This window comes from Plectropomus leopardus, chromosome 13 (genome assembly GCF_026936395.1).
Source record: "Plectropomus leopardus strain MGB_pleo_1.0 chromosome 13, ASM2693639v1, whole genome shotgun sequence".
In the NCBI taxonomy this organism is placed as follows: Eukaryota; Metazoa; Chordata; class Actinopteri; order Perciformes; family Serranidae; genus Plectropomus; species Plectropomus leopardus.
Window position 1 is genome coordinate 10,282,322 of NC_142188.1, and position 23,135 is coordinate 10,305,456.

The 23,135-nt window shown below is 38.9% G+C and overlaps 1 protein-coding gene across 1 annotated transcript in view; it reads right to left on the reverse strand.

Moving 5' to 3' along the window:
- The window catches only part of arid5b (AT-rich interaction domain 5B), a 103,121-nt gene that overhangs the window by 12,570 nt on the left and 67,416 nt on the right, over nt 1-23,135 (reverse strand). The window contains exons 5-8 of the mRNA XM_042501829.2: nt 17,696-17,859; nt 14,431-14,716; nt 5,329-5,381; nt 4,213-4,310 (exon numbers count right to left, since the gene is read on the reverse strand). Coding sequence (XP_042357763.2) covers nt 4,213-4,310; nt 5,329-5,381; nt 14,431-14,716; nt 17,696-17,859 — 601 coding nt within the window. The remainder of the gene's footprint in view (nt 1-4,212; nt 4,311-5,328; nt 5,382-14,430; nt 14,717-17,695; nt 17,860-23,135) is intronic.

Sequence of the window (23,135 nt, forward strand, 5' to 3'; positions counted from 1 at the left end):
AGCAGGTGGAGGTGATACTCCCTGCCCACCACCACCTCTTATTGTAATCCCTCTGCTTTAGAACAAGACACCGGAGTAATTGAAATCTGTGTTTGAGCTACAGTATTAAGCTAAAGTGTAATGCGCCACATTTGATGTATCTGCAATACAGCAAGGACAATGCAGAGAGATGCTGACGAGTGCAAGATACTGAGCATCCAGCAGAATAAAATTTAAAAAACTCTCCCCAAATCTGAACTCTATTCTATTATAATTCTGTGTATGAATACTGGCTCAAGGTTTCCTGATAATTATGAGCAGCACATGTATTTTTATAGCTGGAGAGCAGCTTTAGTGAATGCAGAGGAACATCGATACCAGGAGGAATGAATAAAGGCGGAATCAATAAAACATCTAGTCCGCTAAAATTGGAACAGGCACGCATCCGTCTAAGAAGAATCTGCATTTGAGGATATTTCGCAGGCCGCAGACTCTGCGTACAGTACATGTGGCAAACATCTAATACTTTAAAGATGAAATGATCTAATCCAAAAGCCCTCATCTGCGCTCTCTGCTATTGCCCAAAAACCTCAGAGTTTTTAAATAGCAAATGATTCTAAATTGCTTCTCTGTTGCCATGGATACCCCCCCTCCCCTCCCATCCCAAAAAAAATCCCCCCTCCCTCCTCTCCCACCCCAATACCAACCCCGTTGTGCAAGTACATTAGAGTGCCAAGGCATGGTGAGGTATTAAAAATCAGTAACAGGCAGAAATGAACAGAGATAGTGAAATGTGATGTTTCTGTAACAAGAGATCACGTAGGAAACCAGGAAGATTAAATATGTAGGAGCTGTTAAAAGGCGCTGACCTGTATAATGAAAGAAACAGCATGAAGTGCAAGGCAGGGAGTGGGAGAGGGGGGGCATGGAGAAAATGGCACAGCACAGAAGCAAAAGGCAGTCTATTTCAAGGTTATTGATGCCATCTTTTTCATGACCTCATTTTTAATTCAGAGCGCTGGGCCCTGACAGCTAATCTCGGGAAACAGTTTAAATAAATATCATTAAAGCTTCCCCGTAGCTGCAGCGGCAGACCTTGGCTTGGACATTTCTGCATTGATTTTCCCCCCGCGCGCTAATGAACGGCACTCGGCGACTAAAAAACAGTAACTTTGAAAATTACAATTAGCTGAGGTTATCTCCTGTTCAATTCCAGCCATGTAACTCCATTACTACCAGTGATTACTACCTGCTCCTGGACAGCATAAATATAGTGATTATGCCCCTGGCTCCATCTTTCACAAAAACATCTCCTAGGAAACCATTTCATATGATTTTACTATTAGGGCTGTAAAGGGATAATGTGTATAATTTAAAAAACAAGAGCTGAATGCTTGTGGACATCCACAGTGTTTAACCCACATAACACCAAGACAGCCAAAAATATCCACTTAATTTAAAGCAATTATGACCTGAAATATTGTTTCCTTTTCTTCCTAGTGGCTCGAGACTCTACATTTCCTGTTCGACTGTACTTTGGCCCCGCTGAGACAAATCAGAAGTGATGCTTGTGAGAGGAGAGGAAAACTTAAGTGTTGTTCCAGTTTGTACATTCCTCCCTGTGAATTATATTTCTGTAGCACATTGACTAATGATTAAAGGTGGAAACAAAGACGCCTCTGGGGAACAAACACACACTTCAGCGAGCCCACAAACAGCCTCATTCATCATGCGGAGAGAATGGCCGTGTTTGCTGAGTTAATACAATGAAGCTAATTGCCCTCCAAGCAGCCCAAACACCGAGGCTCAGCTAAAATTATTCCCCTGAATGGAAACTCGCTCAGCTTCAGCTGATCTCTCTCTCCTTTCTCTCTCTTTCTCTCACACACATGCCCCACCACCTCCACCCCTCCCTCGTACACCTTCTCTCTCCGTCAGCCTGATATTCACTGCAGTGCGTGGATATTATTGCTTTGTATTGATTCAGCATTATTTTCTCTCAGCTGCTTCTCGGTGGCTGGAGACGGAAAGGCCAGCGCAGCAGCAGTCACACCTCAGCGCTTCCCACACGGTTTCGTCCCCCAACCCCGCCTGTCTTCCTACGACCCTATTTACACCTTATAAACTGCCGTAGCTCCTCACATCTGGCTTCAAAGTCATTTCTTGGCAGAAGCGCATCATAATGATGTCACAAAACAAGCATCAAAGACGTGTTCTGACTCTTGCAATAAAATGATATTTGGCCAGCATCATCTCCAGGTGTTGAAATTCATAGCTATTATTAGTATAAATAAGGATCTCATCCTTTAACTATTTAATGCCCTGCTCAAACGTTTGGTAGAGCACATTTTGAGTCACTGTATCTCAATAAAAAAAGTGTTGAACTCCAGTTAATCTGATTGAGCTATCTCTACGGCTCGGTTTAGGTATGTTATGCTAAAAAACGTGACGTCTACTAGATGTCACTGTGTCTTTAAACAGTGCCTTTTCAGTTTGGCTCGTACAGAAAGTAAAAAGAAAATTCACACCAGACATAAGTGCTCTGTGTGGTGGGATTTTCAAAGTTTAGCATATTTATCTGAACAGAGTCATGTGATTTTATGCAAAAAATAGGGTTCTTAAAGAAAGAGGGATTTAATATGTTTTAAGACCTTTTTAAAGCCACTCTGAATTAAATTTAAGCCCAATTTTATAGCGGCCAAAACTGAAGGAAAAAAACATGAATCAACATTACTTAAGATAAGGGATATTGTTGCCCAAGTTTTTATTGTAACATAAAACATGACTTTTTGGTGAAGTGAATGTGAGAGGCCATCCTTATTATTTCAAGACTTTTTAAGGATCAACGGGAACCCTGTAAGAGTTTAAATTTCCATTTTTTGTTAAATGAAAGAGTGAATTGTCACTACTGTTAACAATAAATATTATATAAGTCATTCCATTATATATTTGATGAAATTATATCAATATATTTTTTTTATATTTACCATTTCAGAGACATTTTCAAAGTACTGTAATGGTAAATATGTGTGGAAAGAATACAGCATTGATTTTTGATAATAAAGTCCCAAGGACATTAAAAAATGCAAAGAAAAAACGTTCCATTGCTTTTTTTCTCATTGAGGACTTTCAAGGGTTGAGACATATCCCTTTTTGAGGCAGGACTTAGAATGCATTTATATGCACATTGTCAACTTGTGTACAAACACAACACACTGAACAATACACTCTCACACCTATGGTTTCACAAATTTCCTGGAAAAGCCTCTGCAGTCGCCACTGCCTGTGCTTGCAAATTTGCTTACAGCTTGCAATCTTGACACAATATGAAGCTGCCCGGCTCCCTCATATGGCACTGCTGGCATATTGCTGTATTACTGACAGGTGTGTGTGTGTGTGTGTGTGCCTGAGCTGTGCTGATGCATGAACCTGCAGCAGCCGGAGGGATGTGGAGAGGGTCGCCGGCCGGCAGGAGTGACCTGCCTCATGAGTGACTGGTTATCTCTTGTTGGGGAGATCGTATTTGGCATTTGTTTAACCTTGGGAAAGTGGGCGTGTGTGCGTGTTTGTGTGCAAGCGTGTGCAAGCAGCCCTGCATAATACCCTCGCAGCTCCCTCAGGATCATATTCATATGCTTGCTTTGGTTTGGTAATACCATCTGAGTGATTATAATGTGGCGGTTCAAAATGCTGCAGTATCTGACTGAATGATTAGATGAATACATTAAAGTGGTGTTTTTCATTTTTATCCCAGTTCTGTGCACTTGCAATGCTTATACAGCGGAGATGGTAGTTACTGTATATATGTGCATCCATGTAGGTTGCTTAATAATTCAAAACTTTGCATTCATTTTGAGCTTTTAAATCCTCTTTAGCCTGCTTGTAGAGCAGCATGGGTGGAGTTTATGGCATAATTGGTTCCATAGTGGCACACAACTAATCAATTAATCCTAAAAAAAACATCTCATCATGAATTTATTTAGGTCCATGAGGAATGCATTTCTTGGTAATCCTATTAGAATCACACACCCTTACAGCTGAGACTATATGTGTAAATGCATTCTCTGAATAAGATCATTTTTTTGTCTCGTAGTGTCCTGATGTTATGAATAAAGCATTGCGAAATCATATTTGATGCAGCTGTGAGGGAGTTTACGCACTTCGGGCAACGCAAACTGTTCCATGTGTGCATGCATAATGTGTCATATATAAGTGCCGCGCATGATAACTCACCTCTCGTAGTGTCTCCGTGTACACGTGGCGGCACTTGTGCTGCTGGGGTTCCCGCCCAATTCATCATATACGTGCTTCCACTGTCTGCGGACTGTGATCTGGAGGGACGGGTGAGAAGACAAAGTGATGAGACAAAGAGAGAAAAGACAAAGGATGACATTGAGATTAATGTAGAGAAAGGAAAATTGAAAAAATATGAGGGGAAGAAAAAAAAACAAAGAGAAAAACATAAGTGGTTGACATCATTTTTGAGGTCTCGGGGAGTTACTGAGTCATGATGTTCCAGTTATTGAATCCTCAACACTCAATTCTCTAACATAATAAGCTCTGTTAACATCATGCACTCAGTTGTTCCTGCTATAACCCCCTTATCCCATAACAGATGACGGGCTGCAACACAAAACACAAAAGCTGCCACAGAGCTAACAAAGCCTCGACATGAAACGTGAGATAATCAGCTGCAGATATAGGGGTTTTAAAAAGGATATGAGCCTCAATTATATGAGCTGTATCCTGTTTATGGTCTGGTCTGGCCGTCTGTTTGGATGGCATTAAACCAGCTAGCTAATGAAGAAACAGGGCAACAAACTTGACGATTCAACGATCAAACATTGACTTCACTTTGGAAACACGTCGCACATGAATAGTGAATGAATAATCGGCAGGTGGAGCTGCCAAGTTAAATGCCTCTGCCTCATTCGTGCTCGTTTCTGACTCACATTGGTTGTACGTGCGCGTGTATGCAGTACATGTGGGTATGTATGTGCATTTCATCTCCAACATGGGAAAAAATGAGCGATTCGACCAATTTCCTTCTGACCAGTGCTGAGCTGAGGAACATGTGTTTTCCACTCGAAAGGGGGTTTTGAAACAACGGCATCATTTTTGCTAAATGTGGCTCTGAGCAAGACTTTCTTCTTGGGAAAACAGTGACTGACCTCAAGGGGCAAAAGGAGGGCAGAAAAAGAGAAGAGAGGGAGGAAAGGAGGGAGGTAGTTAGGAAAAGAGGAGGAGATAATACAGAAAAAGAAAGAGAAGGGAAACAGAAAGAGAAGAGAGAAGGGAGGGACTTCAAGGAATGAGAAGGAATAAATCACCACATATGTGAATACTTACCAACTCATATCCTCCGAGTTTCTGAGCAGCTTGAAACATTGTCCAAAGGTTGACTGTAGGAGACAGAAGACAAACAAGGCAGTCAGGAACTGAGCTGAAACACATGACGTCACATCCAGTCATTACACCACAGAGACAGAGATAAATACAGTGCTGGAGGAAGTATTTAGATCCTTTAGTAGAGTAAAAGCAGTAATACTCAAATGTTAAAATACTCATTTATGAGTTAAAGGTCCATCATTTAGGTATTACCAGAAAAATGGACTTAAATATCATGAGAAAAAGTATTAATTTTTCAGAATGGCCCCTTCCATGTGGAGATTATATTGCCTTACTGAATTATTAGTGCTGATGCATCAACCTGTAAGCAGTATTTAAAGGCAGAATGAGGAAGTTCTTCATAAAAGACTATGTATAGTAGACCCATAAAATAATAATCACATTTGACTCAAGGTGTGTAGCAGTATCTGCAGAGACTCTTCCCTCTGCCTCTATTTTCGAGACTGTCCTCCTCCAAAATGTGACCACATAGGCCAGTTGCACAAGCAGCAACTGTGACAAATATTTGTTATTATTGTTTGGCGGTGACCTCTAGTATCTATAGTTATTATGATGGGAGCAAAGGAGGAAGTCAGGTGATGTAGTGTGGAAGAGAGATGAGGTGGACTGGTCAAACAAACACATTACTTTCTTCCCGCACATGTGTATGTATCCTATGTGGAACCAAAAGTCAAGGTTGAATTATTTTCACAAAGTAATGTAGTATATGGTAGAATGTCACATGACAAGGGATCACATAATACGTTACATTATATGTTATGTGATGTTACTTTACCGTAATCTATTTTCTAACCATGTGTTTAAAATTGCAACCACTGGTCATATACCTCAACTGGAAAACAATGTCAAAATGCCGTCTAAAAGACATTGAACTCTGAAGTTGGAGAGACATTATATTTTCTTAGGGACTGAAATCGGGTTGAGGATTTTTTAAATGTCTAATGACTAAAATTTTATGTTGTGTGGATGTTAACATTTTAATAATTTGCAGACATTGGGTTTTGTTCTGCATTTGTGACTAAATGTTATGATTCTGTTTCAAGATAACAATAACATGAGACGTTTAGAAGATGTTAAGTTTGGGTTACTTGACAATTCAATTTAAAACCAAATATCAGCATCATCTGTTGTCAGTCTTCTATGTCAAATTGATGTTGGCATTAGACAGTGTCCTAACATTCAATTTTGGTCGCCCAACGTCAAAAATTAAATAAAAATTCAACCAAATATCACCATCTAATGACTTTGGAGGCTGGAATACGAGCTACTCTGTTATCTGCTGGTAAGGGCACTCATAAAAGAAACGCTCCTGTGGGTTATATTTGAGTGTAGCATTATACGACCTGTGAGGCCATATGGGTTGGAGGACTTGTTGGTATTTTGTTTTGGACGTTTCTGGGCGTCAGCGTTTGGACAGTGGTGAGCAGCCCCCAGACAAAAACAGCTCCCAGGGTGTGAGGGTGGGACTCAATAAAAACATAGTGACCAGGTGTCAGTTTGTAAGCACGCATCCAAGAGGAACCCTGGGGAGTGGCCAACTTTGAATGTTGCGTTTACAAACTGCAACTCATTCTGCCTTTAAATGTTGCAGCTGGTGAGTGGAGTTAATTTTACAAACAGTTTTGTAGTTCATTCTGTAACAGTGCACGAGATTTTATGAGGTAATGATATATTTGTAGTCTGCAAAGTAGTAACAATAGCTGTGAAATTAGATTCAACTCTATTATCAGTAGTCACATAAGGTATCAGTTTAACAAAATGCACTTTAGCATCAAACAAGATCGTACAAATTGCAGTGAAATGCATATAGATATATACAAAGACAAATTGGTGTACAAATAACCAACAGGACTACGACTGTGATATGTGCAAAATAAACAAACACAATGGGAACATCTCACAGGAGTGTAGTAATTACATATTCCTGGACTGACAAAATGAACACAGCTTTTTATCATTTCTACACAAAGCAACACTGCACTTCAGCTGAAAGGATGCAAATGAATATTGAGCACTCGTACAATCACCGCTATGTGATAAAATACAGCATATGCTTCATCCTGACAAAGAGATTTGTTAACCCTCAGCCGCAGCCTGCAGGTATGAATGAAAACCATTACGAGCATCAAACGCTTGGCAATATGCTCAAACTTCTGTTTGAACTAATGCAAATTCATTTGCATTGATTTCCCCATGCAAATATCCCATGACAGGCCATATCGAAATACAAGTCTTGTGTAACATTTTCCTAAAAATAGCCATGTAAGCTTTCAGAAAGGCTTCAAATGGCTGTCTGTCTTTGAAAGAAAATGCTTCCCACAAACAAAGAACCACAAGTTCATTGGGGGACTTTTTGTGCCAATGACATTTGTATTTGCTTTCTGTAACATCATTGTTTAACATTTTTATATGAAGGCCTATAAATAAGAAAAGGAGGCCTCGCCTGGGGAGAAATCCATCAAAATTCAATCTGTGCGTACACAAAGCCTTGCATTTGTCAAAATGACATTTTCCTATCTCCGCATTTGACAGCATTGATTTTTTCCTTCCCTCCTCTCTGCTACCGTTGTCAATGCACGGGTGGAATAACAAAGGGAGCTGGGTAGGTTTTTCTGTTTGAACTGAGCACTCCGGCGTATTGTGCTTTCTGACTGTAGAAACAGAAAGATGGTCTATTTAACTAGCTTGTTATGCATCGACTGTAATTACCACAATAGCACACGGGACTGGGAGGGAACAGAACAGATAAAGGAAATGAGAGAACATGCCTTTTCTTAGATGTCTTGTCATTAGCAATTTCTTTTCTTAATTCCCCTCTATTTGGCAGGGGCAATTATCACTGAGATAAGGATGACAAAACAGGAACACAATGCAGCCTCAATGACACACCGATGGCATGGCAATTAGACAACAAGGCTAAAAGAGGGAGACAAATTGGAACTGATGTTCACAATCACATGCTGATGCCTGAGCACTGAAGCACACATGCTTCTGGAAAACACACACACACACACACACACACACACACAGAGTTACCAGTTAATCTTGCAGATCAAGGGCATTCACAATATACAATGTAACCACAACTACTCCTGTCTTATTCCTCCTCAGTCCACTCGATCTGTCATTTCTTTCAACGCCTCTAACTGCTCCCATACAACTTCAATGGCAGCAGCTGTAGAGCAAAGTCAATATTAACCAAGTGATAAAAAAATAGAAGGACAGCAGCTCGCATGAATAAACTGCAGCACAAAACTGTTTTCCTCTCCAACTGTACTGCTCCTCAAATATAACAGCCAACTATTTTCTGTCATTTCCTGTGATTCAGTGTGAATTCAGCCCCTGTGAATGGGTTTTCTCAAGTAATTTACAGACACGTTTTCCTTTTTCTTAAAAAAGCAATGACGGATTTTGCTTTTTCTCTCCTTTTCTTTTCTCTTTCTTTGTGTTATTATCCGTACTCCCGATGGAGAAAAAAATCCTAACTTGGGTTTAGCTGTGTTTAATCTCTTACTCTTGTGATCAAAAATGACCTAAAGCTCAATTCAGAGACTGTTCTGTAAAACTTTTCCATCGAAATAATACATTTAGCAACTTCTGATTGACACATATCAATTTCAGGCTTAAATAAAAACTTTCTATTTGACTCCACTCTCTTTTGATTTAAACTCTGCCCAATCTGAGTACAGATAGGGGTACAGATGATTAAGTTTGTTGAACAGATACAGAATTACAGCTGAAACAATTGGTCGATCAATAGCATAATAATCTGTGACTATATTTAAAATTGACTGATGATTCCAATATGCAAAAATAGTGAAAAAATACAACATAATTTTACTAAATATCTTTGGGTTTTAGTCAGACTAGGCATTTTAACATGTACTAGGCATTTTAACATGTAATCTTGGAGTGGAGATTGGTATTTCTCACTATTTTTGACATTTCATAGACTAAATGAAGAACTGAAAGAGAAACAAAAAGCAGATTAATCTCCAAAGACACTAACTGTTAGATGCAGCCAAGTGGCAACCAAAAGGCTGAAAAATGAAGCCAACGCACAAGTGACAAACACTACAGTTCCTCTACTGGCCACTTGAGATTGGCTCAAAATGTGAGTCAATCCTCATGTTAAAATGCTCAATTTAACAGAAAAAAAAACAAAAAAAAAAACACGTTTACAGCATGGTACTAGAATCAGTTTTGGTCTCTATAGATAATTTCAACGATTATGACAACTGAATGGGGGGTGAACTTTTATGTAACCCAACCCCTGGCATTTTATTGAGGCTCAAAGTTACACACACACATATATATATAGATATATATATATATACAGGCTGTCTGCGAGGCATCACCACAGCCTATAGCCTCTTTTATAAGGCCCTTTCATGGCAGGAATGTCACTCAGTTATCCTAGTTATTTCACCTCACCGTTCTTCATAAAAGGTATATTTGTGGCATAAGGGGACAGAATTAACTCGCCTTTGAGCCGAGTCATGGTTGTGGGGTGTGATGCTTTTACATCGCATTATGACAGGACATTTAAGCAGTTAGCAGCTAACTAACAGAGGAAGAACAGCGGTTGAAAATGTCCACAAACTGGGGTGACATTGAGGTCCGAGAGCTTCTTACCATACGAGCAGAGGACGAGATCAACTGGCACATACGCAACAAGGGTGGTAAATTATTGTTATGCCATTGTAACTGTTTAGAAAGTGCTGTCGAGGTGCATGTTTTATGCCTCACTAGAGGCCGACATTGTTGTGTTACACGTCATACCTTTTTTGCTTCCCGAACATCGGCGTGCTTTAAATCAGTAGGCGGGTTTCCATTACAGATTAGCACAAAACTTAAGCAATATTTCCTAAATGTATATTAAACACAATTGCGAGATGACTGCGTTTCCACTGAGTGATGTTAATCGACTTCTCTCGCGATAACATTTCATGGAGCATGGCGACGGATGTTCAAAACATTAGCAGGTTTATTTCTATTGCAGCCACCACACTAGCCGACGTTACTTCCAATCGAAGGCGACGTGAGCGTGTTAAACGAGCGATAACGGAAAGGCAAGACCCTATTCGTGGGAGAGGCCACGTATGAGGATTTCTGGGAGGTGATAGTCCATGATTTCACAGAGGAATTGTGGATTCAAAACTTCTGGATGATCTGCTCAACTATTGAAGTTATGCGATGCAATAACACCTCTTGTAGTGTATGCTGCATCATGAACGAGGGAGCCAGTTCCTACTGACAAGCGCATAGCCAAAGCATCATGTGACCTATAAAAGCCAATAATGGGGTCACTACGATCTCCAAAACATTCAAGATGGTTAAGACCAAATTACTGAACTACAGGCTTCAAATTAGGAGTTCACAAACCTATGGGTGACTTCACGGTTGCTACATCCATTATTTTTACACCATCTGTGGTTGCAGCCTTAAACATTGATAATAAAGTAAATGTTTTCAAGCAAACAATTCTGTGGTCCCAGTCTCTCAGCTATAAATATGTGCTGCTTTTCTTCTTTTTTATTATAGTAAACTGAATATCTTGTGATTATCACAGGCGCAGAGTCTCAGATCAGCACCTTTGCTCTGAGATATTTTATGCATACAAACCCTGAAGTGAAATATAAATTCAGCATGAGAGTGGGGCAGGCAAACAAGTGGGAACTGTGTTAAACCAGCAAAATTAATATTGCTGGGTTTAAAATTTGTTATGAGCCATTCGAGGTTTTAAAGGCAGATTGACTGAATTTTGGGGGTTTATATCTCTCTGCTGGGCTGTAAAAACTCTTAGAAAATCAGGTGAGACTCCACATGGAGGAGATGAAGAGGAATACACATAAATAGTCCGTGTTGTGATTCAGATAGGGGTTTTTTTTGGAGGTGAATCAAATGGATATTTAAGTGGCGCAGCCAACAAAGCAACGGGTACGTCTGGTAAATCATTCAACCATCTGTTGCTTTGTTAAACTCCAGAGAACTTCATAAAAAGATTATTACTCAAACACAACTAAAATAACATAATTTCAATTTCCATTACAGGAAAGCGGATTCTTTGATCTTTTAATGCATTTGTAGCGAGTTTAAAGAGAAGAATATGAAAACGGTGCCTGATTACATCTGAGGGTTTGTTGTATTAATTATGATGTGTTTTCCTTTTTTTCCCCTCCTCTTAACATGTGCTGATGTGTGCTCGCTGCCAAGGACGAAGTTTAAACAGCATGATTTCACCATTTAATGAGGGCCTTGCTTATGATGTGTCTGGTTTTGAGATTCAAAGCATGTACTGTATGTAAAACAGTTGGCGCGGCGGACCTCGACTTTATTCTGAGCTCAAACCGAGAAACGCCAACTAAAAGTAAAGCATGTCGGGTATGTAATTCTCTCTTCCTCGCTCCCTCTCTCTATATCTTTCTCAACCACAATGACCTATTTAAGCAACAACATGTCGGCAGTCAAGATGACAGGATTGTCAAAATACCGTGGTGAGGTTAGCGGAGTCGCAGCGACCACAGTTTACCTTCATGTAATAGTTTAGAGTAATGAGTTTTACTGTGCTATAAACTGTCACTGTTAAATCCAATGGACATCTCTCTCCCTCGCATGCCTCTCGTTAATTTGCCGTCGTTCTGATGTGAGTGGCTACATCTCTCTTGGCTCGTTTGACATGAATGCAAATTTCCTTCTTCGACTAAAGTCTGAGAAAGAGTTACATTTGAAAAAAAAAGAAACAGTCTGAGGTGAGAGTTCCCCTGTGTCTTGCATCGAGATGAAACACATAAAACAAAATGCATTGAGAACAGTTTCAGTGCGCCCTTTACGGCGTTTATGTGCATGCTTCTCCTCTCTGTCCCGTGCACATCGGGTGCAAGCTAAGCATCCGACCTATATTGGAAAATCTTTCATCTTGGGTTAGACGTGTTACGCATACATGTGATGTTCTTTTAACATTGTTAGAGGACGTTCTTGGCCTTCACAGGAAACCTCTTTGACAACTGTGAGAAGATATTCTCTCCTCATATAAAAGTGAGCCAAAATGGGCTCTGACAGGAAGCCTCCAGAGTCTCTTACTAACCGCTAGCTGTTATTTTTCTCAACACAGACAATTATTCCTTTAGTTTATTATTACCACAGATTGAATGTTTTTTTTTTTGTTTTGTTTTTTTAACAGCAGTGTAATTTAGAGATTTTGGGCGTAATGCCTGCAGTAGTTGGCAGCCATTTTCACTCCTTCCCCTAAAGCTATAATAATGTGGATAGTTGGATTCAGTCTGCCCTTGACTGAAAAGCTGCTACTGGTTTCTCTTCTGATCACAACAGGGGGGCACTGTAGATAACGTGGTAAGAGATGCTGGGTTTTTCCTGTGTTTCATCTACCATCATGTTTGACTTACAGAGTGCAGTTTCACTCTTATCTTGACTATAATTTGAAACATATATTTCTGTTTCATTTCTCAAAGTGCAAGACATTTTCAGATAATGTGGGTTTTTTACTTTTTGCATGAAAATTTCGAACAGGTTTTGGTACTTGTATGCCTGTTTCTACAGGTGTCCTTCATTCTTATACTGCTATCAGCCTGAAAACCTTTCACTGGTGATGTTATATTTCAAAGAAGTATTTTACTGCTGGAAAGATGGTCTTTTCAAAAACTGCTGTCTATGCAGCAGAAAATCACAAATACTTTTGAAATTGGTGCTACATGACCAGAGAAAATATGGCAGTGGCATTCATTTTTTCTCAAAAGGTAGAAAATATACAACTACCAGAATGCACTGCACCACACTGGACCAATAAACGCTCAAGCTAGTGGTTGAAATAATGTCAGCCTGCCCATTTTTCCAAAGGAAACAAAATGTATACTTCCCAGTATACTGACTTTGAATTTTCTCTTTCTTATGAAAATGTATTACCTGTTTTTTTAGTTACCACTCTACCAATACAAATAATACTTTATCATTAATTTGATTTCAATGCTTGTCCATAAATCTAAATATTCCAATCACAAACCCTCCTTTTGCATTTTTAACTCAATCAATGCATTAAACAATTCTATACCAAAATGCTGCACCTGTGTACACAGTGTAACATCTTATGAGCTGATGTAGGATTTCTGCTATTATTCTGATCCCCTGGCATCATCTGTGAACATTTGTGTTGTATTCATGCTGTTTATATAAAAAAAAGAAAAAAAAAGAAAAAAGCACTGCCTAGTTTTACAGTTTCGTTACAGTTTATGCTCAATGTTACTTACAAAGACAGAGACGCATTGAGCCTTCTGTCTGTGCTCTCCATTCATTTTGTGTATATTTGTGCATGGCCTCTGCGAGCTTATAGAAATGGAAAAAATAAAGCAGTACTGCTGGAATTCATGGGGTAAATTAGCATAGTTTAAGCAAGATATGAGCATGGGAGATGACAAAGAAATTGAAATAATGGCGTAAAGGAGTGAAACAAATCGGAATTATCAATACACAGTAATATTAAGAGAAATTACTGAAAAAAACTTTCCGTCCACATGCCAGAATGTACATAATGGGATTAGAGACCTCTGCCGTCAACAGTGCTACCTCTGTTACAATATCACGACCTCCTCACCATAGCTTGTTGTTGTGTGAAAATTTTGCCCTCTAGTGCCATCTTTTTTAAACGCAGGTATCTATTTTTGTACGTAAAAAGAGCAAAAATTAGCAAAATGAGTTAGAGATAGAGAGGGGAATTGGTCTCTCTCTTGATCAGCTTCTATACTCTTTGTGTACATGGTGGCGGGCCCACAAAAACGAGGAAGTACATATGCGCCGCAAGCATGGGCGTTGATAAAATGAAGGGAAGTTTACCGTGTTTTATTTACACATATCACCCACATTGTTGTGATACAAAGGTGGTTAAAATCAGCAAAGTATCTCTTGAAATCTCCAAAATAACCAGACAAAAATGTATCCACACAAACTTTACTATTGGGTCTTAACTAGAGTGCCCTGTTGTTTAAACATTGCCAGTGAGGGAATAAGAGAATAAGTTGTTTTACTCACTCTGTTTGAAGCCGAGGAAGGGGATCCTCTCTATGGGTGTGTCTCTTTCTTTCATGTACTTGTAGAGCTCGACTAAGAAAGCTTGCTCCTCTGCTCGGCTCTCCTCTGATGTTTCCTCCTCTTTCTTCTCCTCCTTCTCACTCCTCTCCTCCTTCTCCTTTTCCTTTTCCCTCTCCTTCCCTCGCTCCTTCTCCTCAGCGGAGGTTTTCTTGCTGAGGCCGTTGGCCTTGTGTTTGGCTGCCGAGGTTATTTTTCCGTTGGGTACCGTTTTACAGTTGGGTTTGACCTGCAGAGAGAGAGAGAGTGTAACTTTAGATGAAAATTAAAGCCTTTAACGGAGAGTTATTCAAACGATGTCAGACAGTTTGGATGAGATGTGTGCGGGTTCAAGCACAAACAAATATTTTTTTCTGGCCACAGACGCGGCCTCTTATTGATTATCAATGGAGCAGCTCTTGTTGTCATCACAGATTAGGCACAGATTAGTTTGAGTCTTTGAGAGAGAGAATCACTAATATTATTTTGTCTGTTCAAGGTCAGACAGCAGTGGAGAGGCTTTAATAGATATTTCCTTCACTGTGAATATTACAACACACGCCAGATAAAAAGGAGCACCGAAAGAGACAGAATCAATGATACAAAATCTTTCAAAATGTTGCAGAAAATCATTACATCCTTTATTAAAATGCATGACAACAATCTGCCAACAGGATGTGATGATTTCACTTTATTTATAACACAAATTATGTTTCAATTTGTTTCATCAAGAAACATGATTTTGTTGGTAGTTGAGTGATTCTTCTACTTTCTTTTTATTTTGGGAAAATGCCGTGCAAAGAAGCAAAATAATCTTGTTTCACTGTGGGATCATGTTGTACTAGTTTAAATGACTAGAATCTGTTTGTTGGAGGATGACAGACACATGCAAACAAAAAGTGCTGCTCAATAACTATGTTGTCAATCAGCAGAGAAGTAATGCAAATATTAGTTTTTGGTTAGTTTAATTGGTTGTACAAATGTTTTATTATATTTCAAACTTGAAATCATGTTTTTAGTTGAAGTATGTGTATAAAGTCTGTAGAGGAAAGGCGATGCGCAGGTGAGATTCTCTGTCCAGTTGCAGTTTCTTTTTTGGGGGGGTTTTCCCAAAGTACATTGTATGATAACCATCAGTTTTCATACCATGGTATATGGTTTCACTGCAATCCATACATGCAAGTTCTTTAAAAAAAACGTTTTTAATTGGTGAAACAATGTGACAAAAGAAGTGGTAGATCTATGGTACATAGAAGGTGAATGGGACAGACGAAATAGACATACATACATACAGGCAATATGATAAAGCAGTTATGTGGTGTTTTGACAGGAGTCCAGGAGTGCAGAAATATTTTAATCTTTGAAAAAACAAAAACAAAAATAAAGCTGAAAAATATCCAAAAAATAGGTTATGCCAAAAGACGGCATTACTATATGACGATAAGATGCAAAGCAACACAATAAATGTTATATTATACATATAAACTTTTAACCAAAAAGAAATTAGGTAACCCTTTTGTAATTTTAAATGTTTTTCTCACTAACTGTAACTGATTACATTTACATTTATTTAGTAATTTAATGACATCTCACTCATTACTCCCAACACTGACTATGACTAACATTTTTAACCGTATTCTGGTATTTTATAGACCTAACAATTAATTTAGGATATAATTGGCAGAGTATGCAGAAAAGAATTGTTTGTTTTAGCCCTACATTGTTTAGTAATTCTAATGAAATGAAACCAGTTTCCCTAAAATTAGATAAAATCTTTTATCAGTAATGTTTTCTGTACTTCCCCTAGATAAGCACTACACCTGTGTCATATTAGGTCAACGCTTGACGTAGCGCGTGGCCTTCATAGTCACGTGTTTTACTGCATGAACCGTACAGAATGTAACACGACACTGCTGCAGAGTCTCTCACTGAAACTGACATGTTGTGGCTTTTTTCTGTAACTGAACATTTGAGGACGAGCTGGAAAGCAAGTTTGGTTGACAAGTTTAGGTGTCATGTCATGACTACAGAGTTAATGCACTTTAAGGTTACAGTTTTGTTGTTTGCTGTTTTTGCTATTTGAGATTTCTTCAAAATGTAAAATTGCATTACAAAATGTATTATTATTATGAATATTATTATACTCTCATCAAATTTACTTTATTTGTCTTTATTCATATTGGACTTACTTTTGCGCTTACACTTGCATAATCTATTTGTATTTGTCTAAAGTTTTGTAATGCATTTACTGTATAAAGTTTTCTTTAATATTTTATTTCATATTATTTTCATATTGTTTCCAAAACCCTCCTTAAGTACTGCTTGTCTTGCATGTTTCAGATCTCTCCCTGCTGCAACACAGCTAGATAAATGATCAGCTTGTTATCAGGAGTTCATAACGAGTTGATCATTTGAATCATTTGAACATGTTTGAGCAGGGAGACTAAAACAAGAGCTTCGGGAAAAGCTGTCATACTTGACTATAGTCTCATTTCTTCATTTTCTTATTATTTTATTTAGTTCTTTATCTATTTTCTTACTTATTGTGCTGTATGATGTGAACATGTGAATTTCCCCCTTTGGGATCAATAAAGTTCTATCTTGTCTAATCATCAGCATACATTTTGGTCTTTGAATTTTACTTTCAAAAGCAGAAATAAAAAAAATAAATAAATAAAATAAATTATTTGATTTTATTTCCAAATCCAAAAATGAAAAACAAGCCATTTTAAGTTTTTGGGGTCAGAAATGAAATATACAGAATAGATATGCCACTTAATTTTTTTCTTTTTTTAATAAAATACCAAGAAAACAAAGACAATTAGGAGGACCACTTTTCCATTCATTCATTCAGAAACTATCCTGGGGTAAAAACATGGTTCAGTGCATGGGCGCCAAAATCAAATTAGTGTAATTAGCGAGAGAGGCGAAGAGTGAAGACTGGACTAACACTGTAATGGCTTTGGAATCACATTCTGACGTAATTTATAGACTTGTCAAAACATGGTCTATCTTCGACAGAAATCTCTGCGTCTTTGTTGCATGAGTATGGGGAAGTCAGAGCTCTTTCTGCAAGGTGCATCATAAGATTTTTATCTCATTTTTCATCTTTGGTTTTGAAAGAGAAAATCAACTATCAACTATTTGTTTTTTGTTTTTCACTTCTGTTTCTGTAAGAAGAATTCAAAGACCAAAAAGTACACTGATCTCTAATGTTATGTTATCTTACCTTGGTAGTCATTTTGCTGTCCGGGCTGCAGGGGTCCTGTGCTGCCACTGCTGTTGACCCTTGGGTTGACCCTGACGACCCTTGACCCTGAGCCTGACCCTGGGATTCCCTCTTTTGAGAGATGGACAGCTTTTTCTTCCGAGGTCGCCCTTTCAGGTTCGGAGCTGAGAGAGAGGAAATGAGGATAACCATTTAGGTGAAAAAGTGTATAATTAAATCGCCTCTTTGCTGCCAACATTTGGTAAATCTTATGTTTTTATCTTCAAACTACTTTGACAAACTATTATCAAGAGGAAGAATAACAGAGATATGAAAATGTTAATGCGTGCATTTCCTCTCTGGGAACCAGCCGAAGAGGACGGCGGCTATGACAGGAACATTTACAGTCACAGAAAGGAATTTCACAGGCCTGCTAGCCTGTAGCTAATTATTTTTGAACTGGATTAGAGCAACATTGTGCTGAATGGAGTAGCCGACTGCCAAATTGCTCCAATGTGCTAGTAAACACAATCCTCAAGTTCCCCCTCAGCCTAAAAGAGAAACTACATTTAAATTCAGACAGATGTATTTTTAAGATTTGATATGAGGGTGTCGTAACAGCTGAGCAATTTGTGTAATACTGTAAATGACAGATGCTGTTTAACCCACAAACCCACAGACAGGGTGAACCGTTTCTGCTAATATAAGTGCAACAAACACTCACCACAACAACATATATAATGTACCACAGATGTCATCTCATCATCTTAAAGAATTACATTATATACTAGAGCACCGATCATCATGGCTTCATTTCTCTGGTTAGCCTCCTCATGTCTTAAAGCTGAACGCTGTTAATTAAAAACACATGAACCTGCCTGATAGGAGCTCTTTGTTTGAAAGGCTGGCAGATATAATTGCTCAGTTCACATTACACACACAATAAAGTATTTAAGCCCTCCAAGTCCTTTGTACACCCACGTTTATGTCAACCCGCGACTGTAATGTAACTTCCTGGCAGAGTGCCTTGCCTCCACGCAGCAACACAAACAGAGATAAGCTCAAAGGAGAGAGAGAGGGAGAGAGCGAGAAACTTCAAATAATCCAAGTTCAGTCACGTATTTCACAGCGTCAACATTCTTTCTTTCCATCTGCAATGACAATTAAATCACATCCAAGGTTGTTCTCTGCCAAAAGGACTCTGTGATTATTTTTGTCGGATCAAATTCCCATCATGAGAATGTTACAATAACACTGGAGCTGAATAAAACCAAGAGGCAGTCATTAAAAAGGGTAAAATGATCACGACTCAGCAGCCTATCACTTCATGTTGTTATTTTCACAACCGCTACGCTGCGGAGAAACAGAGTAGGGAAAATTCCAAGGGCATTTGTTGTGCATTTGTCATCCCTTTGGCACTAAAAAAACAAGTTTTCAGCACTGTAATCTTGACTTAGAAAGCGCTGGGTGTGTTTCTACCATCAGTGTTTTCTCATTCTGCTGCTCACTCGGACTCTTTTATTCTGCCAACCACTCATTAATGCTGAGGAATTACATAAACCCTGTTATTTATTTATTTACTTGTGTTTATTTCTGAAGGGACTGATACATAAGCGCTAAATATCCTCTGAAAAGACTAATGCTGCATATCATAGCATTTGTAGTTTTAGCTAATTTGCAATGCTTCGGATTCTCTAAAGAAATCTATAAGTAATTAAACAGAAATAGACACCAAATTACAATCAATGTGCTTTTTAACTAAGTACCTGATGCCAGACATATACATTAAAAAATATGCCATCAAACAAAACAAACATCATGTGACAGATGACTAATGCCTGCAGGATTGACATGTGGGAGATTTATTTTTCAACATGCAACGTCAGTTTAAACACACGTCGCACAGGTCTGAGTGAGGTCACACTTTCAGTGTGGCTCTGTTTTTAGTCCAATCACTAACCCCCTCCCCCCTCCCGGACACCCTACACTGAGTTACATAACCTGCCTGTCTGTTTACATTTTTCATCAGGTCAAATACTGCTGCGTAAGAAAATGCTGCAATTACAGCAAAAACACTGCTGCATATTGCACAGTGACACAACGGGGAGCAGATTTAAATGCATCGACTTATTGACAAAAAGGACCAACGCAGTCAAACAACCCGAGCACTGTAAAGCGGGGTCAAATGGTGTGTTCATGTATTTTTGTAAACATACAGAAACAGGCACACAAGGTCGAGTGCAGGCGACCTTTTCCATGCTGCAGAAGTTGTGCAGAACTGCTGATCTGCTCTCCTCGTGGCTGAGTTGCATAAGGGAGGAGTCATCAGCTTTAGAATAACACAGAGAAAATCAAACACGGACTCTCTGCAGATTGATTTTCTACTATGGAAACGCAGACATTTATAGTCTGTAAAAAACAAAGGCACCATCACAAGGTAATGATTTTACAGCGCCTTGGGAGATGTGATATTTTTACCACCCTGCAGTGGGCATTAAGTGTTTTTGTCAATGCTCTAGAAAAGAATCATTTAAGTGTACATGATGTTTCCCTGAACGAGCCAAACATGGGCACTATAGTCACACACCAAAAATGGCTACAGAACAAGCTGCCAAGTTCCTCTTTGCTTCCCAGCGAGTTACTTATTTCTCAGTCTGCTTATCTGGGTCGTTGATATGACTCGGAGTGGAGCCTTGAAGTGACCAGAGGACTCTTTCCTGGTCCTTCACAAACCCCAAAAGGCACACACACATGCAAACACACACACACACACGACAAATACTTAGAAAGCTGAACAGTGAGCAGCATTCTGGATCACGACTTGCTCGAGGGGGGTAAGGTCATGCTCGCTCGCACGCGCGTGCGCGCGCACACACACACACACACACACACACAGATATATACAGGTAAGGGGTATTCCCAGGGGTGTGAATCCATCATGTCTTGTCACAGAGCACAACCCCTGAGCTGTGGGAGTCACGGAGGCTTCAGCAGCGAGGCGCACAGCCTGACAACTTGATCTCCGGATGCAGCCGAACGCTCTCAGCTCTTAACAGCTTTACAACGCGGCTTTGTCTAATAATTTCTCCCCCCTCAGATTCAATTAAATACAGCCCTAATACCTCTGTTTCATTGGCATTCAGTTGATGTCAGTGATAATGAAAAACTCATTAGAGACAGCTCGGGAAGGGTTCTGACGGGTTCTATGCATCAACAGAGGAGAGCCACAGGGAACCACAACAAAATGGACTGATTGATTGAGAGGCTGCTGGGAATGGAGAGACATATCAAGCCGACTGGAGAATTCAGCTGATGGATGCCTCGGTTGATAACGCTCACAAAATTGACTGGGAAGAAAAGCTCAATATCTACATGTGTTCTCTTAATGATTGTCTGGGTGGTTTGAAAGAAATCCTCTTTTACTCACACGGACAAATTATCGCTCTAATGATGCACATTTCTTTTTATTTTCTTTGGCAATCTGCCATTAAAAATACTTTGATTTATTTTAATGAATAAGTTTGGAAAAACACTTATGACTAAAATGTTCTAAAGTAAGGGTTTTCCTTATTTACTTTTCTATTTTACCAACTTATTATTATTATTTCTTCTTATTGAGTTATTTTGTGTGTGTGTGTGTGTATGCATTGGCAGATATGTATATATGTAAGTATGCATACAGTACATACACGTATGTCTTTATCTGTATATGAGGATGTATGAATATGCAGATGTTTCTTAATTACTGCCTTTTGTTTTTTGGAACTTTTGCTTGAAAAGTGCTCTACAAATAAAGTTTATTATTATTAGACAGATGTGTGCAGTGGTTATGTATTTTTAGCAAATCCAGTCATGAGTCAAGGGATGGTAATTTTGGTCAGTTGGTCAGTCCACCACTTTGGTCCAACTGAAATATCTCAACAACTGTTTGATAGACCGGCACATTTTGTACAGATATTCATGCTCCCCTGATGATGTATTCTTGGTAATACCACAATTTTCCCACTAGCAACACCGTGAGGTTCATATTTCAGTTACCTGTATCAACGAGGTTATGTTTTTGGTTCGGCTTGTCTGTTTGTCAGCAGGATTGTCTGTTTTGTCAGCAGGATTATGGAAAAACTAACATTATGAGATATAGCATTTGGACTTGGCAGAGGCCTGCAATCTCCAAGTGCTAGTTTTGAATGAAATGAGTGAAGTTTGGTGTATTGTATTTGGTGATCCCCTAATTTTTCATCTGCTATTATTAAGCCACAACAATAATTTATCTGATAATTTGGTTTATGACCAAATATCATCAAAAGCTAGTTTTGCAGGTCTACAAACTCCTGTCATTTTAACCTGTTCTTATCCCCAGGTCGTCAAATACTGACGCTCGGCATCTCATAGCAAAGCAAGGGGCAGAGTTTTTATGAGACACAAAGCTGAAACATGCTGTAAATATTGGAAATGGCTGTGGTTAGGTTAAGAATAAAAAAGGATCATTTTCTGAATTAAAATCAGTACATAAAGTGAGTGACATCAGTGTGCAATGATCATGCGTAAATTGAACAAATTTACATTAAAGCAACAGTGACTCAAGGTTTCCCAAATGACACAAACACTTCTCTCATGAATAAAAGTCCAGTTTTTGTTTGACCCATTCACACCGCCCTCCCCCCATGCAGACTTTCTCACTCACTATACTACATCAGTTGCTCTCAGTGGCTAGTACTGTGACAGATAGGTTTATATTGGAATTAACTGAAAGCCCAGATGTCTCATTAAGACACTAAAGGGTGCTTTTGGTGTTGATATCACACACAGACGGACATGACAAAGCATTGGTATTCAACCTCCTGAGAATGAGAGCAGACTGGCTGGTCATTTTAATTTGTTAGTTTAGCATGCTATCATGCTAAACTAAGAAATTAACATGATAAACATTATACTTGCTTTACATTACTATGTTGTCATTGTTATTGTGATGCATGCTGATATAAGTATTTATCTCAAAGCACCACTATGTAAATGTAGCCTCACAGAGCTGCTAGCGCGGCTGCAGACCTTTAGTTTTGTTAAACTGTGGAAACCAGGAGTGCAGAGACCGTTATTTTGTAATCTTCTTTGCAATCTATTCAGTAATCATATTATGGAAATGGCAATGAGGCTACTATGAATGCTGATTATTCATTTTATGGGAATTCATAAAGGTCATGCTGAAATAAATCACTTATAAAGTTGTTAGGAAATACTACAGTTCAAAAGTTACTAATGAGAGACAACACAACTCCACTTCAGGTTACAAAACCAACTGAGCTATATAAATAACATTTAGCCAATTATGTGCAAATTAAATGTGAAATGGTTACATGCAGACAAACTGTGACTGACTGACAGAAGAAGAATCAACCAATTTGCGCTTTCATTACAACACCCACACATGCCTTTAGTCAAACTCTTAAATCTGCAGTTTAAC